This window comes from Thunnus maccoyii, chromosome 7, assembly GCF_910596095.1.
Source record: "Thunnus maccoyii chromosome 7, fThuMac1.1, whole genome shotgun sequence".
Taxonomy (NCBI): domain Eukaryota; kingdom Metazoa; phylum Chordata; class Actinopteri; order Scombriformes; family Scombridae; genus Thunnus; species Thunnus maccoyii.
In genome coordinates, this window is record NC_056539.1 from 24,835,956 (window position 1) to 24,855,080 (window position 19,125).

The window sequence follows — 19,125 nt, forward strand, 5'->3', positions numbered from 1 at the left end:
AGAAGGGAGGAGCAATATGTTCGTGTTTGCTTGAAAGAAAGAACGATTTAAAACACAAACATTTAAAATTTTGTTAAGTAAGAATTAAATAATGCCAAAGTTTTATGTTTGGCTTCTTGTGGTTACACTGCCCTCTTGCTTACAGTATACTTGGACTGAGAAATAAATGTTTACAGCAGCTCTTTAGTCATACTAAATCTTCACTGCAGGTGTATGCACAAAAGTATGTTTTTCTACAATTTTGGGATTACTGTATTCTATCACATACAAAGACAGTAAAAGCAAACATGAGAAAATGTTTTATTCTTCTTGGAATGTAACATGTTTGGACAGCATTGTATAAAAAAATAGGAACAACAGCAGTGAGGTGTGGTCACTTTCACCACACACTTATTCATTCAACAATACAGTCTGAGCATTCAGGAATTCTGTGCTCCACAACAAAAAAAACAAAGTGTAAATCAGCTGTAACTTCAACTTCATACTTTCACCATTGGAATGAACAAGTTGCTGACATGTTGCGTACATACATATCTTATCTGAGTTTCTCTCAAACAAATATGAAGTGTTTCTTTTTTATTTGCATCTTTGGTCTCCCCATCTCTACATTTGTGATAGCCAAGTCAACTCAAAATTGTTTTGAAGGTTCGATCTGTACAACTAGTACAACAACCTCTATCCCAAGAACCTATAAAACAAAAACTCCACCCAAAGAAGAAAAACTTGATACCACAAATTAGATTAGAAACATTGGTAATTTTACACATGATATGATGTGTTAGTTGCGGCCAGTTAGCGTATAATGAATAAAGGTGCTTAAAAAACTTAGGAGAAAGTTTATAACTGTACTTGGCCAGCATTAACTGAGCTGAAAAATACAATTAAAACTTATTTATTGGTCTTCATTGCACAGGTTGGTCACTAGGGAGTTATCGTAACATGCAGACTCACATTTTGTTTCTATTGGTTGAAAATCTTTTATCTCTATTGACCACACTTTTTAAAAAACTACAAATTTAACCTTTTACGAGTTGTTCATCCTGCAACAATGATTTATACACTCAAACAGCCTGAAAAGTAAGACCTTTGTCTCACTTATAGGAAACATTACACTGGATGAACAGCAATCTCTGGCATTTTTAAGTTCAAAATTTCAAGACAATCACATGTATATTTAAAGGAATGTTACAACATTGAAGGCACTATATTCTGTGCATCAGTCTTCATCCCAGACACAGAATGTGCTGTAGAGTGACTGTGAGGGCTTCTTGTACCAGTCCAGGACGGACTGCATAGCATTCTGCAGCATTTCATCAAAAAAATAAAGAGTAGTAGTTTATACAGTGCAAATTGTTATGGATATATTCTAGAAACACTGAGCTGATGAAGCCAAAGAATTAAAAACTGGTTCTCCAGGACAGTTATATATGGAATAGCTGACCTTTTATACAGCATGTTAAACAGCATGCAGGCTTGCACAAGTTTCAACGTTTTGAGAAGAAATTGACCCAAATGATGCCTTTCACAATGTTAAATACCAGTATTGCTCTCAATGAATCTGTCAATCAAGGCTTTGATGAGACTGATTTAAAGGATAGGGCTGCAATTTTCTATATTTTTCTATTTGTCAGCAAATCTCGTGCAGAGCCAAACCAACAATAAACTGATCCTATTTACAAGTATTGTGTGTGTATCCAAAACCTGATATATCGCATTCCTCTGTGCCATTTACCTCCGATGTTGTCCAGAAACGATTGAAAACACATCAATGAGTCACACCGTTGCACTGAGTGACATGTTCCTTCACCCCAAAGAGTTTGCTCATGTTAGTTTGTTTAGAAATAACTCCAAAAACTAATAAGAGTAATCACGTTTTCAGTCACCGGAGAGTAGTTCCGTGTAGTGCATGTGCACTGAAGTTCTTTGAGAAATTTACAATGTACTATGTCAAGAGGTTGTGATATGTAGCACAACAAGTTATTGAAGCTCTGTAAACGGAACCCTGTTCCTATGCATGCACAGCGGCATCGGCCTTACAAGGAACTACTCTCTAGAGACTGAAAATGTGATCACTGTTATTAGTCTTTGGAGCCGTTTCTAAATAAACTAATGTGACTTTAATCTTCAGCACGAAGGAACATGTCACCCAGTGCAATGGTGTGGCTCATTGATGTGTTTTTAATAGTTTTTTGGACAACAACTGAGGTCTACGACACAGAGGAATAAGATATATCAGACTTTGGATACACACACAATACTTGTAAATCAGGTTAGGATCAGGTCATTGTTAGTGTGGCTCTGCACTTGAGATTTGTTGACAATAAGAAAAATATATAAAATCATCAACTGTATCCTTTAATTCTAGGAAATATAATTTAAAGTGTAATTAATCAAATGTTAGATAACCAGTCATTTCATAGGTTAGGTGTATATTAATAATGTTGGAGTTATATTTTGGTTTTTGGTTCAATATTTTTGGTACTACCATACTCCTCTCTAACTGGTTTGTAACAAATAAAATCTAAGTACTAGAGAGCTATACTGTGAAGGGAATAGTTCCTTCTCTATAATGCATACTTTTTTTTTTTTTTTTTGCTTTTAACCTTTGGTTTTGCCACACCTTGCTTAAACCCGCTGTGATTTATATTCAATGTGTTGAAAAGAATCACAAATAAAAACCCAAATTTGTAAAGAATCGTTGACTGCTTCTGTAATAACTATGATTCACCAAGATGATCCGTTTTGCTATTTGCTATTAGGATTTGAACATTTTACTATGGTAATGCAGAAATCAACACAATCACGAAGCTCTTCAAATAAACGTAAAAAAACCCATTAATTTGAAAAACCAACAAGTGATGATATCACGAACAAGGAGATGACTACAGTTTTGATCAGTGTCCTTGTCCATTTCTCTAAATCCCACTGTTAATGAGGAATCTGAAAGCTGACACCAAGTCCAGCATGCAGAAAAATCACTCATCACCACTTCCTCTGGCTGCCTCTCGATGTTCCCCTGTGGTCTGTTCATTCAAAGTCGTGTCAGGGCGTCCGGGATTGGCAGGCATCTAATGGCTGTGGGTGCATCTTGGTGCTGAGAAGAGAGTTGATATAAGGCCAAATCCGGTCTGTTTCTGTACCAGAAAATGAGTGCAGAATTCCTTGTGACCTAAGTGAAGAAATAAGAACACAAGTAAGTTAGTTATTGTAGTCGCTACATGTTAGGAAAGGCTATCATCATCATCATCTCATTACATAATAACAGTTGCTTCCTGAACAGAATAAAAGGTTAGGTGTGTTTTAAGAACATGGTTGGCAGGAATGTAATATCACTGTGAACAAATACTTGTTCTCTGAAAGGAAAGTATTTACTGACTTGTACAAGTCTATGACAGGCTTGGCCACATCTTTGTAGTGTCTCAGTCTGGCCATCAGGGCTTCTGGCTTATCATCGTCATGCTGAATTAGTGGCTCACCAGTGATGTCATCCTTACCCTGGGGAAGGCACCGCAGTGTCACACATGCAACAGAGGTAGACTCAAGACAATGCACTGAAATCTCATAGTAGAGGAGACTACAAGATATAAAACAACACAGTAAACAACTAATTTGAACACAATAAAGCACACTGCAGGTAGATACATTATCCACAGTCAATCTCATATCAATAATCATGATCTTTTGGAGCTCTTCTTTTCTGCATACTACACAATAAAGGAAAAAATGTTGCAGAACAGCTCTGATGAGGTCCGAGGTACAAAGCCTCACAGTCAACTAGCAAACAAGTAGCACTGATTTCAGTTGAGAAAGCTAACAATGTTAAAATAGTCGATTAGTTAACTGTGGGAGTGCAAGTGAAATAACAGCTTTGTTTTGCAGAAGGTGAGGAAATGAACAAGGGCATTGTCCCTCATCTGGTTCCAATCTCTTGTATTGACAAGCATCCACCCTGCTGAGGCAAGACATTAAATCCATACCAGCTTCAAATCACATAACACAAATCCTGTGAGGGAGAAACTAGAAAGGACAATGCTGCCCCCCAGAAATCAATAAAGTGCATTAAAAACTTCTAAATGGCAAGGAGAAAAACTTTTAAGGACTGTAAAGCCACTGTCACATCTCATGCCACTTCTAGACTCAGACTTCCAGACCTGGACTCGTGGCTGGTTGAAGCCCATGTTGTAGACTCTGCCACTGGGCGGGTGGATCCATCGGTCACTCAGTCTCTCCCTCAAAGTCTCGTAGGGGATGTTGAGGCTGATGACCAAGTCGAGCTGATACAAATTGTTCAGGGCCAGGGCCTGTGCGAGTGTCCGGGGAAAACCTGGACAGAGAGTAGAGGGAGGAGTGAGATACTGTAAGGTCATCATCAACCAGGAATAGGCTGTTTATGTGTGTTATACATTTATGTACCCTACATTTTTCAAGTTCTGATTATCAGTGTGAGTTACTGACAGGAAAATAAGTACTTAAATAATAGACCATTTCAGGCCAGTTGTATTTCTTTACTGTTTAAGTGCAAATATCAGTAGCTGACAGCAAGTAAACTTGGATTGAAGATGTTTCCAGTTTTCTCATGAGATGGTCTGTAGCCATGAGAATAGGAAAAAAGTGTCGCACACTCTGGCTCCACATGCATTTCTCGTTCATTCACATGATGTTTTGGCCCCAAGGTCTTCTTCAAGATCAACAATCACAGTAGGACACAGGCACTGATATGTTATATAGGCCAAACCCTGGTAACACATCTGATGACGATTAGATAATCATGTTCCACCCTTAGGGTGAGAAAAAACAATCAACTGGCCTTCAGCGAATCAAAACATTTCACAAACAGTGACAGGAACTACAGCCAATCAATTCTCTTCCTAATGGCGCTAGAGGAAAAGTCAGGGAGTCACCACAGTCATTAAGGAAACATAACTAAAAATGTGTTCCAATGAGTATATATTTACTGGATAAGTGACAAATATGACCTGCTGGTGGTTATGATGGAATATCAGGGGACTACAGGATTCAACAGGATTCATCCTTTGGACACAATGGATATCTACACCAAATTTCACGGTAATCCAGTAGTTGTTAAGATATTTCAGTCTGGACCAAACTGGTAGACCAGCCAACAGACCGACCAACATTGCTATCTTTATAGAGCTACACTGTTTATGTGGCTAAAAACAGTTGGAGTTGGTAGGTATTCGGTGTTCTTGCTCAAGGACACTTCAGCATGGCAAGAGATTGCTCCAAAAGAGAGCTAAAAGTAGATCCTCTTGTTTTAACTCCATTGTCTCAAACTAAAAACCCTTTTTGCTTTAGTTTTGCTATGCATGCTTTTAGGCTTGTCCACAGTTTATTGCTTCCTTATGTGATTGAGAGAAAACTGGCAATCAATCTGTATGTTCCTTTGTTTGTTCAATAAAGTGGTGTTAAAACTCTCTAACCACCAGAGCATCATGCTTCCTCCCCACAAATGAGTGACAGGAAAGCACCAATCAAAAGTTACGAGAAGGGAGAAGTCAAATTATGTGATGGTACATAGGTGCATAGATGTGTCTGTGTTAGTTGATATGGGGTGTATATGAGTAAGAATAGCACAAATAAGTTTCAAAACTCGAAACCATGAATACCATGCAAATCAATATGCTTTAGACACAAATAACCAGGCCTGTCAGAGCATAAGATACACATGATGAACTAAGATAAATGCATGCACGTGTGTGTATGTGTGTTTCTGTGTCTGTGTCTGTGTGTGTGGGTGTGTGTGTGTGTGTGTGTGGGTGTGTCTAACCTTGAAATGGATGCCCTTATCTCTCGCTAAACGAAAAATATTTATTTACTGATCAGGTTTGAACCTGCTTCACACCGATCAGTTTGTTTCATCAATGTTTGGCCTCTCGTTCAACGACAGGTAATATTTAACCTTGAAAAAGACACAATGATCTGCAATGATTTTTTTTATCGTCTCCAGACCTCGCACAAGTTACTAATGTGCTCAAACTAAATATGTTACCAAATAACATCAGAACATCTTCCTGAGAAAGAACACAAAGTTTTGTATTTCATGAATTCCTAACTGAACACACTTCTGAGACCATTTCCAGCCAGGATTTGTATTTTTTTACATGCACGATGAAGAATGAAAAGTGTGAGTGGAAAAAGTGAAAAATATGAGTTATTACATACCATATACACAAACTCACTTTGTAGTGACTTGATCTGTGCCGTAAGTAGAGATAAATAAACCTGGTTTTTCATTGACCTGCTTAATGTTGTGACAAAGTTCACTGAGTAAAAGTTTGGCACTGAATATGAATAAATTATAAATTGTTAAACTTGTTATACAGATTACACAGCTTGGTTACTTGGTTGAACTCTGCTGATATTGTTTAAGGATATATTTGATGTTTGATTTGACTTACTGTAAGCTGAGTAACAGTTGAGGGCATGTATGAGCCTAGTGGTTAATAGATTCAGTACCTCAGAGTACTAATTACTCACAGATGTACTGTAGGATAATGTTTGGTGTATTTTTCCACTTACTTATTCCACAGACTTAAGTAAAGAACATACTACATATAGCACTTTAGAGGTCATGTTTCTGAAAATGAAGACATGTAAAAAATGCTTTCCTGCTGGCTCTGCCTCTTACATCAGTCTTGGGATTTTGGGGGTGGCACCTGGGGTGGCCAGTAAGATTTAAGGGGTGGCTGGCAGTTCCCACCACCAGCCATGACTCAGCATTTTGAATAACAGATTCCCTCAAGACAAATAACAAAAGATGGAGGTTCTTCCTGGGATACTCTGCTACATCAGTGAAACAAAACATGCACTATAATAAAAACAAAAATAACAATTGTCTTACCATCCAAAAGCCAGCTGTAGCCGCTCAGTTGTTCCAGTCTAGGCAGCATCAGTCTGGTCATCACATGGTCAGGCACCAACATGCCTCTTTCTACGTAGGTCTTCACCAACACACCTGCCTCTGATACACAACAGACAGGTAAAGATGGACAATGCACGTCCATTTCTGCTTCCTTCATCTAAAATCCAATAACAAGTCTGGCCTGTTGTATTTAACCAAGCTTTGATAAAATGCTGTCCATTTACAACTTCAATGCATCGTTAATGTAACTCTCTGAACAGATATTGTGAAAGAGTTGAAAACTGTCACTAAACACCCGCTTGCATCTTAAATTGCACTTTCAGATTACATCTTTGCTCCAATATTTCAAACAAGTCAAAGCAAAAAGAGGCCATTCTCCCTTTTTGAAAGTATAATTAACTTATTAAATTATTTTCAATAGCCAAAAGCAAAAACACTCTGGAGGCTTAGTTACTCTATCCAGCAAGTTCATCAACCAAGCACACATGTTTTTACTTAAGTTCTCTGCTCTGAACCTTTTTATTTTATTATCAGTGTGCATGAGCTTGGCACATACTGGACATCAAACGGACTCCACTTGGGCAGCTGTAATGAGGAAGTTTAAAAAAGAGAGATCAATGGCTGAAGATGTAAGCTTAGAAAAATAATATCAATAAAAAGCTTAATTTGAGGCTTTAACTGGACTAACACTGAAGCTTTGTGGCGTGGGATAGATCTGCAGGTTAAGTCTCTCCGCTAGATTGAAATCAGATAGACAGAAATTAGGTTTGCTGTCATCCAAATGTCTCATGCTCTGCAGCTTGGATAAAGGGATAGAGGTTTATAGCCAAATCAGCATCTAGGAAACAACTGTGGAGCAGAAAATGCACATTTCTCCAGTTACTTCATTCTTCTAATGTCCCATCTTTTTTTTTTTTTTTTTTTTTTTTTTTTGTTATGATTAGAATTATAGCTTGAGAATTATAGCTAATAATACTGAATACTGAGCAGCTGAAAACAGAAGAATCGTCACATTTACACATGCAGTACTGAATATGAGTTTCTAGCAACTTTTTCTGCAGTTCCTCCTTGTTGAAAACACAATGTTGACGTTCACGCTGCTGTAGATGAACAGCTGTATCCTACCTGTATTTGCCGCTATACTCTCTCGTAGATAGTGTCCACTGGACAGATATTGCAGGCCAAAGCTTTGCGCAATCCTTTTGGATATCGTTCCTTTCCCTGATCCTGGAGGACCCATAATAGCAGCTCGGAATAACTTGGCCATGTCTTCCTCAAAAACAGGCTGCTAGTGTTCAACCTCCGGGATGCAAAAAAAAGGTTAGTTTTGCTCTTTTACCTGCTCGTGTGCGAGAGAACGAAGTAAATACTCTCAATCAGTTGCACGCATGAGCGATCATACAGGTCCGGGAACTTAATGCCAAAGTAAATTCCAGTTTATCTCTGGAGTCTGCGGATCTTTACGCAGAGCCCACTCTCTGCGCGCATTGGGGCTACGCTGCTCTATTGCCCGGACCAAGTCAAAACGCCTTTTTCCTTTTTTCTTTCGGCTCCGTTATGGACACATTACGCCCGTCTGCGTCTTTAAGAACAGAGACTTTTCTCTGCGAATGAATGAGAGCGTCTCCACAACGCCCTATTTTTTTCTGCGCACATCATCCAGAAAAAATGCGGATGGCTGAATCGCACGAACTTCGCGGGGTGACCTGGTTACTGTAGTTTTTATATACAACTGATGAACAAATGTAGTCTGCTACTGTGAGTCACTGACTTATTTTCTTTTGTAGGCTATATAGGATATATAATAGGCTGTATATTTTACCTGTGAACGGGTTTCACAGGAAAACTGTATTCTTCCAGGTTATCTATCTATCTATCTATCTATCTATCTATCTATCTATCTATCTATCTATCTATCTATCTATCTGTCTATCTATCTATCTATCTGAAGCAGAACAACAACAAGAGGGCGTTTTTGAGAATTTATCACAGTCCTAACTCATAATTAGAGAGGGACTACAATGTCATCCTTCTTACTAGCAAGCAAAAAGGCAATACCTGTAATGAAATGAAATAAAAATAAACCCTACTGCACCATATTTGCAGGGACTGCCTTTATACGCAGCAGCTTTTCCTCTGCCTTCTGTCTTCTTTCCACCTTAGTCACCACTTGAGGTTGAAAGTCCCCAAGACAAAAATCTGTCCTATATAGGAAAATATAAAAAGTTGTTTGACCTGCTACTGCCAAAAATTCAGTGAGAAATCAGATCATCCGACTACCAATAGGCCTACATGTTGAGGCTTGTCACGGGGATTTTCTAAACAAAACAAAACAAAACAAAGTCACTCATCTGTAAAAAAGGGGAATAAGGCAGGTCCGATTACAATTGCAATATTGATGATTGGCTTACAATGAAAATAAGTGCAATTATCAGGCCAGTTTTTCTTTTTCTTTTTTTTTTAAAGAAAGTATTAAATATGGAGACTCAGTTCTGCAATGAATACAAGAGTTTTGTTATCCCAATGATTGGAAAAGTGGGCTATTTTTGGATTCCACCACTTGTTGACAGCTTTCCTCTCATATATATATTTAAATTATTCCATCTGGTTCATACGTTTTTTCTTATGACTGTGCACTCCTGGCAACAGGCGCAGAGAAGCACATGAGTCGCTGTCATTCCGCACATTTGCGGACGGGAGGAGTACTTGTTGCGAGCCATACGGCGACGGCAGCGCGTCCCTGAGCTGTCAAGTATTGCGCACAGCCTTCAGTCTTCAGTCAGTGGAGTAACCAGACTAATCCATCAGACAAACAACTCGGAAGATTATCCTTTTTAAGCCTAACGAAACTAGTTTTTGTCTCCATATCCGGAAGCCTGTTTTTAAAACCATGATCATTTTGTCACATGGCTTTGGAGAATTCAATAACAACAAAAAATGGCGACAATCACGTTGCTCTGTGTGGTCTTGCTGCGTCATTAAAAATATTCATGTAAACACGGGGAATTCAACGGGAAAATTGCAGGTAAGTGAGCCTAATATCTACATTTAATACGGACTGGATGTAATTAAAAATAAATGTTTATATTTGGATCCTACAGCATGCTGTTTGTTTTTACCCAGAAAAGGGGTGTGTATGCAATGCTGGGCGTTAACGTTTGGCTGCACAATATTCAGTGCGAACATTGCACTTATATTTAGCCTTTAGTCGCGTTTCAAAGAGCATGTTGAGCCCCATTAAAGCAGGTATGTATGATATTATGTAATGCCATAGATAACGCTGTTGTTTAACTTTTGTTTATTGGTAGAAAACAGCAACAAACATAGGCACCTTTCTTGTTTCAGTTCTCGCTGTTGTCCTTGTTCCTCGGCACCAGTTTATCGAAGCCATTGATGAGTGTATTACAACCTCAGTTTGAGGGCTGCAAGCCATTCCCTTATTATTTACATGGGGGGATATTGCAATATGGATGCGCTTTCCTCAAGGAGACGGTTATATAGTCACTGCTGACAACAAACGTAGCGTGTCAATGTGTTTGTCGTCCGCCCTGTTTAGTTATTACACATGTTGCTTTGCTTTCCACGTCTGACATGAACATTTTTGGCCAGTGCCCTGTGCAGCGAGGCTAATGGAGTTGTTTACATGAAGTGCAGAGGGCGGACTCACTGAAGAGGAGGAGGAGGAGCAGCGACGTCGGCCAGCGACGCGACCGGACTGCTCGAAAGGCTTCTCGCGCCGAGGGGGGCGGAGCCCGCGCGGAGAATCATAACAAGTCTGACGTCACTTGGCCTTGTGGTTGGTATAAAAATAATAATAATAATGTACAGTAGTTTGTCTCCAGCAAGTCCTAGCACGAAAGAGGATAAGGAAAAAGAAATCTTTGTACTTGTTTTATGGGATGGAAGATTGGAGCCCTCTGTGCAACAGCAGAATGGAAACAAAGAAATGATAGCAAAACACTCACATATGCAAAATACATGAAGGTGAAAAGCAAACACCCTCCTCATCTGTCCAGTGTTTGCAATCACCAAATTCACATGCAGCAGGTCACTGAGTTCAAGTTCCGCGTGTTGGACACTATTAACCCGTGTTCACAGGTAGGCAAGAGGTTGCATGAATATGATTATGCACTATAAAAAAAACTGTTTAGTGAACATAATGAGTTTGTTTCATAGCACATAGGTCATATGCCAAATGGATTTCCTTTTGTGCTCACCAGTAGATACTGTTTTTATGCAACATCTGAATTGTTTGGTGATTTTAAAAAAGGATCATACAACTTAGTTTTGTATATTAACAAGTACTTTTAAAAGCTTTCATGCATCAACAACATCCATAAAACTAATTTTCATCATGTAATGGACAACAGAGTCTCTCATTTGCAAGACAGAATCAATAATTGCACCACTTTGATCGTGCAAATAGCAAAACCTATCATGCACACTTAAAAGCTAGCTAAAATAAACTAATAAAATATCTTAGCCTGACTAAGTAATATAAAGGAAACCTGGTTTGTTATGATTGACATGCTTATTTATCAAAGTATGAAATATAGTTTATGTAATGTATCCTTTTCACTCACAAAGGGTTCAAACGAGCTTTGTTATTTTATTTTTTACTGGTCTTATATTTCCCTAAAATGTTGTGGAATTGTGAAGACTTGAGCCCCATGTTGGCTGGCAAAAGACGTCCAACTGTGACTATTAGCGGGAAGGATATTTAAAAAACTAATGTCTTCAAATGAAGAATTGTTTAGTTGCACAACTGTCTTATTCAGTAGATGAATCTATTATAATACTGTGTGCTACTTGAAAACTACTTGTTGCTACTCGTGCTACTACCAAATGAGCAGTTAAAAATGCAAAAGAAAAAACTTCTTCTGTGCACCTGTTGACCTACAGCGCACTGATTATGGATGGATGACAGATGGAGTGAAGCCTCAGACTGCTAGATTTGACAGGCTGCCCTGGTTCAGTTATCACAGTGCTGATGCTGTCCCCATCGAAGGTACAGTACTGTGATAACTGAAGGATGGCTGCCAACTTGACACTAATGCAGTGGATCGAAGCACATTCGGCTAAAAAGACAGAGTTGCCAAAGAGCATGTGGAGAAGCGTGAGTATGGAAACAAAAAGAAGCTGTTTCAGATGTGTGCAAATGTGTTTTTATTTAGTACATTGTTCTTCCTCTTTGAATCTGTCAGTATATTGTTTTATGTGAAAAAAACTGTTTATCTGTTATGTATTTAAGTGGGCTTCAAGAAACATTAAACCTGTAATTTATGATTGTCCTCGGTGTTCATGTATTTATAATATGACAAATAAAGTGAAATCTTTTTTTTATTCAAATGTCTATGTCCTTTTGTTTTTCTCTGCTGTGGAAAATTCAGCGGATCTTAAATCAGTTTCAGCCGTGAAACATCCAAGTATCGACCTACTGTAACAAAACAGGAACATTTACAACATCATGGTTCCATCTGATATGAATTTTAAAATTTAATTGAACACTTTATTATATAGATCTCTCTATAGCATGGCCCATTAAGATAAATGTAGCATAAAAACTAATTAATGTGCATCATGTAAATCTTACAAACTGTCCACATTCCCTTCCAGTGTAGTGTCTTCTTTATAGACAAACCCAATGACTCTAGTGCAGTTGAACCTTCTACTGTAACATAAGTCCCGACACTTTATAAATAACAGTTTAAGAAAAAGATGTTATTTTATCAGGTAATAAGGGTGTGGATCAACACTGGCTTATTGGTGGGAACAATGGCTGAAATGCAAGATAGTCCTGTATGACGGATCGACATTGTTGTCAACAGAGGGAGCTAAAGCACTTATTATTAGTGTGGTTTGAGGTCTATATTACAAAGTTTACAGCTCTGTCCTACTGAGTAATCCATTTATGAAACCTTAATAATGATTATGTTAACAGTTAAAACAAATGTGCTCATTTGTTATCAATTTATGTTAAATATAACCTAAAGATAAGGCAGAATTTGGGTTATGATAACACAAAAAGAAACACTAATTCCTTGTTCCATTACTATGTGGTACAACAGAACGGTTGAAAAGATACTTTAGGCCAATGACAGCTACAGTCTCCATTTTGCTATGAAATGCTAAGTCATTGTTGTTTTAATGAATGTTGGGTAATTTTCAATATTTAATATCAGTATTTCACAGATCAAAGCACACTTGAACTGTGATCGGTGATGTCAGTGAAATGAAATGAATCATACCCTTACACAACACTGTTTTGAATAAGACTTGCACTCTTTGAGTCATGTCTTATAAACCACAGGTCACTATGCACCTGTCCTTAGTATGTTTCCCTTAAAGGGTACATACTGTAGCAACTTAGTGTGGAATTCCCCTCAGAGTCATGATACATATTTTGTTTTTGTCTCACTCTAACCTCAGTCGACTCAACTCGCCTTGATTCACATGTTTTTCTGACTCACCGTGTGATATCTATTCTTTGTGGTGAAGCATATTTTTTGGTAATAAAGTTTTGGTTTGATCCAAAGCCAAGTGAGGGCTACATGAATTGTCAAAGTTCAGAGATCCTAAACCAACGGATTTTCACAATGGTTTAATAAACTATTGTCTTTATCGTGGGGAATTTCTGTCACACTTCCTTTAGTGCAAGGCAGCAAGTGATAACTGGGATGTGGTGTGGAAAGTTCCTCCCTTCAAATGAACCACCCACTCTGTTTGTCTTACAGAAGCCTTCATGTCCGTGTTCTTTCACTGCAGGAAGACGGTAGTTTTCCCTTTTATCGACACAGCTCCCTGTCTTTTCCCCGGGCGGTTGAAACAATAGACCGAGTCACATACTATCAGCTGTAAGCAGCAGTGATGCCATTTTGTGCTTATGGGCAATTGTTTAGCCATCGACAGTGATCGTTGCTCAAGAAAGGGAGAAAAAAAAAAAATCAAACTAAACTTCTTTTATAGTGTTGTAAGTCAGCTAACTGCTCATTTAACTGGAATGTACCAGCTCAGGGATGCTACATGTAGCTGAGCTTCCTAATAATCATACATAATGGGTAACCAATCTTTTTCAGAGTCATTTTTATTACAGCTGTACCATTAAAACACAATTATGATCTGTCAATATTTAAACACAGCCAGCAAGCCAGTCCCTTTGTTTGAACTTTTGCCTGCTGCCAGTGTGGAAACTCATTTGATGTTTTGTGATGAAACCTAGAGAGTGTGGCTTGCTTATCCCTAACTGTAAAAAGGAGAGAATGGTTAATATATTTTTACATACTACCCAAGTTTGGTGATTTCCCCCCTGTTACAAATGTCAATTTTTCTCAATTAACCAGTTGGATGACTGACAGAAAAATATTCATCATCTACTTTGATAATCGATTAATTGAGCAAAATGTCAAAAATTACCTAGGTCTAACTTCTCACATTTGTTGCTTTTCATTGCTTTAACATTATAGTAAACTGAATCTTATCTTTGGGGTTTGGACTGTTTGTCGGACGAAACAAAACATTTTAGGACATCACTCAGAGCTTTAGGAAATGTAGGTAATTTTTCAAATTTTTCTGAGGTTTTACAGACCAAACAATGAATTGATTACTCAAGAAAATGATTGGCAGAACAGTCAGTAATTTAAAAAATGTTATTTGCAACCCTAAAATGCAAAAATTGATGTATTACGCAAGTTGGAACAGAATCTCACAGCATTTGATATACGGTTTGAAATTAATATGGATGGATATTGGCACCACTGTTGCTGGAATGTACTCAAAGTTTCCAGTAAACAGCCACATCCAAAAGGACAGTTATGCAAATAAGCAAGAGATGGGGACCTAGCACTGGTAATTACAAACACAAGCTATGACTACATATTGTGGGGTTTTGGAAACACAATCAAGATGTTTTCTGATAGGTCAAACACAGGTCTTGAGGGAACTACCTACATATGTACTTTGCCACCTACAGAAGAGCAAAGATGAATGACAGCTGCCCTCTCTGCTTCGGTGTTCAGAAATTGTGCATAACTGAATTTATGTATATTAATTCCCAGGGGATTTACTCTAACTACAGTCATAAACACATGCTTAACACCAACCCTTCCAAATCGTAGCTTAACATCTAATGTCTCCTCTCTTGTCAGCCTGGTACTATGCGGTGAAAACCAGACCTACAGAAATGAGGTTGACACATTTATCAGCTGGTGTGGCCAAGTGATTTACCATAGAAAAACAAAAGCGCGGCATCACCAATTCTCATTAAAAATCAGCAGGTTGAAAGTGTTTCCTCATAAAAAAAATATTTGGGGTTCAAATTGGTATGACGTTGTGTTTAAAGAGGCACAGTCCATTTTTATTATTTTTCCTCATGAAACTAAAGTCCTTAAAGGTTGCTTCAGGGAAGCTTTTAAATGTTGTCCATTACAATTTTGTGGCCAGCGCCTTGTTTTTTGAGATAACAACATTACTGCCAATTATAGGAATAGGATTAACAAGTTCATTAATCAGTTCCATAATGGGTTTGATTCAGGATTCATTAGGAAGTGTTATGGAGGAAAGGATGCAAATTGTAGATTCTCCCCTGCTGGATGCTTTTAGTAGTCTAAAAATGTGTGTGGCATGTGATACTTGCTTGTTTTATGAGATATTTATATATATATATATTTGTTTCATAGCTATTGTTCTCTCAATAGTTCATTTTTAAGCAAGTGTGGAATGTGGAACATTTCTTCAAGTGTACTTAAGTACAATTTTGAGGTAGCCTACTTATACTTTACTTGAGTATTTCCATTTTATACTTTTCTATACTCCACTACATTTCAGAAGACATCAGAAGAAGAACTCCACTAAATCTATCCGACACTTATAAGTTACCAGTTAGATTCAAATTTCATGTACAAGACATGTAATTAGTTTATAAAATATAACGCACTATAAAGTTGTTAAAATCAGTTCCACCTTGATCAGCTGCAGCAATAAAGTACAGTACTGCTTACACATGAATGCATCAATAATAATAATAATACAACAATATAGGATATATAGTCTAATAATATGACAGTATAAAAGGGGCAATTGTACAATGCTACTTTTGTTGATAATACTTCTGCATGAATGCAGGTCTCCTGTCTTAATTTCACACTGTGGTATTGCTGTTTTTACTTCTGTATATAATCTCATTACTTCCTCCACCACAGTCTTTAAGATTTAATTTCATATTTCTTTGCTTGTTTTATCAGTCTCATCTTCATGTATATCCCTGTATGTGCAGCCTTTTATTTATTGATTGATCACTGGTATTTACATTGTCTTTTAATTTAGTGACTCCTGAGCAACACTAGTGTCCTCTTGGGATATGTGTTCATTTGTGTTTGTGTTACTACTGTTGTGGAAGTGTGTACAATACTGTTCAAAGGTTTTAGGCACTAAATGTGAAGTGAGGATGCTTTCAAAAATAATACCATATCAATTAACTTCAATGAAAGTTCAGTAAACAGAAATCTATCAATATTTGGTGTGAGCACACTTTGCCTTTAAAACAGCACCACTCCTCGGTACACCTGTACACAGCCTTTCACAGTACTTGGCAGGTAGGTTGTTCCAAGCATCGTGGAGAACTTTCCACAGTTCTTCTGTGGATTTAGACTGTCTCAGTTGTTCTTGTCTCTTCATATAATCCCAGACTGACTTGATGATGTTGAGATCAGGACTCTGTGGGAGCCATACAATCTGTTGCAGGACTCCTTGTTCTTCTGATCATTGAAGATAGTTCTTTATGACTCTGGCTTTATGCCGCAGAATGAATTTGGGATCAATCAGTGCCTTCCTGACAGTATTGCATTATGGATAAAAATCTAAACATCTGAAGTGCCCTAACACTTTTGCACAGTACTGTATATCATATATTATTTGTTGTGACCTGTCTGACTTGTGTCTATTTTGTTACTTGTCATTGTGCATAGGTGACCAAACAACCTTTGGGTATTAATAAAGTTATTTAAAGGAGACCACCTTTCTGTGTCCAAATGGAAAGTGAATCCCCACAATGTAACTGTGTGAAAACAGACTTTTGTCCCCACAACATCAATATACAACCACAATACACAACCACAGCTTCACAGAGCGCCAACAAAGGGTTAATGTCGTCATCTTGAGTGATGCACTAAGCAGCCAATCAGAGGCCTTTTTCTATAGAAGGCCACTACGTTGTTTTCGGGAAAGGGGACGACTTGTCAGGAAGAGTTAGTGAAGAGAAGGGGGGACTACGTCTCGGCTTAAGCCATCACACATCGAGAAATTTGAAGGAATTAACCAAACCTTTCTTCTCTATTGGATACTGGATATTTTTTTTGGTTTTATCTTGGAAGTTTTGGCATCAAACTAGCCGACGAACGACACTCAAAATCCTTGTCGAGAGGAGCTCCAACTTGGTCGAAGCGTCAAATGCACTAACCGAAACGGAAGTAACTTGCCAGCTGTCTGGCTAAGCTTGCTAGGTGAGTAAATGACCGTTCGTGAATTGTTCCTCTCGAAAACAATTGCTCTCTTTTTCGGTTACACAGAAATACAGCCACGTGTTTGCCATATTTCTCCGTTGTTGGCAAGTCGGGTACGTTAATATCCAGCTTGTTGTTTGCTTTGACCAGCCAACAAACGGGCTAACAAGCTAATGTCAACCACCGAGAGACGGTTACAGTAGTAAGCCCTCCATCAATGTTCGCTACCACATTACAGACAGAAAGATAGATGTTGTGACGATGTTAAGTGTAATGAAAATTTAATCGTAAGAAGACAATAGAATTACTGTGTACAGGAGGAGTGAGGCCAAAATAGTAAGCATTTTATTATATGATGCAATCTAACACACCAACGCATTCACAAACTAAGCTTTAATGGTTTGACACCATCCCAAGATAAAAAAACTAGGTTATAAATTTCGGTTTCAAGGGTGTTATATTGGATTGAATCTTCTAACTTTGTCCATGTTAATATGACAAACTCTCAGTACTTCTGTTTGGAGACATGAAAGTGGACAAAACGAAATCCTTAAATGAAGTAGTCAGCTGTTTACATTCTTTCATTTTACTAACAGTGTGTGGAAGAAAACAGAAATCTATTCCTCATTTTGCCACAGGGACCCTGCTCCAACTTAATAAAGATGGTTTTAAGTGAAACGGTTAGGTTTTATTATTATTACGTTATTTTGAAAATATAAACACTTTCACTAAACAAAAAAATGATGTTTGTAGTGTTTCATCATACGTGTCACTGTTATATCCGCCAACTACAATTGGAGCTGTAAAATTAGTCTATTAATTGATTAGTTGATTGACAGAAAAGTGGCAACGTTTTTGATAATCTATGAATAGTTTTTCAAACAAAAATGGCAACAAAAAATTCACTATTTTCTCAAAAGTAAGCACAGTTAATGTTTTTCTAAGTCTGAATATATTTGATTAGTTGGATTGTTGGGCATTTGATGATATCAAACTTGTAATAAGCCTTTTTCATCATTTTCTAACAAACCAGGAACTAATTGAGAAAATAAGCATTAATCGATTAACAATGATCATCATATCAATATCATGACCGTTTTAATTAATATGAGTAGTTGATAATGAAAATAATCATCATGCTTAAGCCCTACCTAGATATGCCAATATTACAAAAGTCATACCAGCAAACGGTAAGCTTGACAAAAGTATGTTCTTCCTCTTGAGCCCAAAACACAGGCACACGCACACACGCACACACACACGCACACACGCACACACACGCACACACACGCACACACACGCACACACAGGCACACACACAGGCACACACACAGGCACACACACACACACACACACACTGTTAGATTTTGAATGTTTAAAGCACTTAAACCAGTTATGTTTTAATCAGCATTTTACTGACTTGTATTTCTTATATGAAGTGTAATTTTTCACCCAGACGTAAGGTGTAGCTAATGTAAAATTATTTAAAGGAAATCGACATCTGAAATACTAAATGTTGAGCATAAATGATAATGAAACTGGAATACAGATGCAAATACAGATGAGTAATCAGATTTTTTTTTTTTTTGTACTTAGATGTAGGCTAGAGATCAGAAATGAATATTCTTAGTAGTTTGATCCTCCTAATTTTCAAGCTTGGCTCATTTTAGTTGAAGAAAAGAAATAGGGCCACCCTTTGGTCCTCGCTGTGATAACCTGATATTTAACATCAAAGAGCACTAGATT

General features: G+C 37.7%; 2 protein-coding genes and 1 long non-coding RNA gene across 4 annotated transcripts in view; 2 read left to right on the forward strand and 1 right to left on the reverse strand.

Annotated features, from left to right (window-relative positions):
• Window positions 1-2,817: 2,817 nt before the first annotated feature.
• On the reverse strand, window positions 2,818-10,501 carry ak4 (adenylate kinase 4). Of its 2 annotated transcripts, none has more exons than XM_042417480.1 (5): window positions 10,215-10,501; window positions 6,863-6,982; window positions 4,152-4,324; window positions 3,377-3,495; window positions 2,818-3,169 (listed from the first exon to the last, which is right to left on the reverse strand). In XM_042417480.1, the coding sequence occupies exons 2-5, from the start codon at window positions 6,942-6,944 to the stop codon at window positions 3,043-3,045; spliced, it is 501 nt and encodes a 166-aa protein (XP_042273414.1). In that variant the 5' UTR covers window positions 6,945-6,982; window positions 10,215-10,501; the 3' UTR covers window positions 2,818-3,042. The 2 variants fall into 2 exon arrangements, with proteins under 2 accessions (XP_042273414.1, XP_042273413.1); XM_042417479.1 differs by lacking the exon at window positions 10,215-10,501 and adding an exon at window positions 8,009-8,469.
• LOC121900895 lies at window positions 8,809-12,226 on the forward strand. The gene is made up of 2 exons (XR_006097128.1): window positions 8,809-9,908; window positions 10,493-12,226. It is a non-coding gene; the product is annotated as an uncharacterized LOC121900895 (long non-coding RNA).
• Window positions 12,227-17,104: 4,878 nt separating this feature from the next.
• The window catches only part of jak1 (Janus kinase 1), a 41,765-nt gene continuing 39,744 nt past the window's right edge, over window positions 17,105-19,125 (forward strand). The window contains exon 1 of the mRNA XM_042416092.1: window positions 17,105-17,379. The gene's annotated coding sequence lies outside the window, so the exon portion shown is untranslated. The remainder of the gene's footprint in view (window positions 17,380-19,125) is intronic.

Excerpts from the sequence above, each read along its gene's own strand:
- ak4 (XM_042417479.1), bottom strand. The coding sequence starts at position 8,150 with ATGGCCAAGTTATTCCGAGCTGCTATTATGGGTCCTCCAGGATCAGGG. Across the intron at positions 6,983-8,008 it reads GAGTATAGCGGCAAATACAG|AGGCAGGTGTGTTGGTGAAG; the intron begins GTAGGATACAGC and ends GTTGTGTATCAG. Across the intron at positions 3,170-3,376 it reads CCTGTCATAGACTTGTACAA|GTCACAAGGAATTCTGCACT; the intron begins GTCAGTAAATAC and ends TTCTTCACTTAG.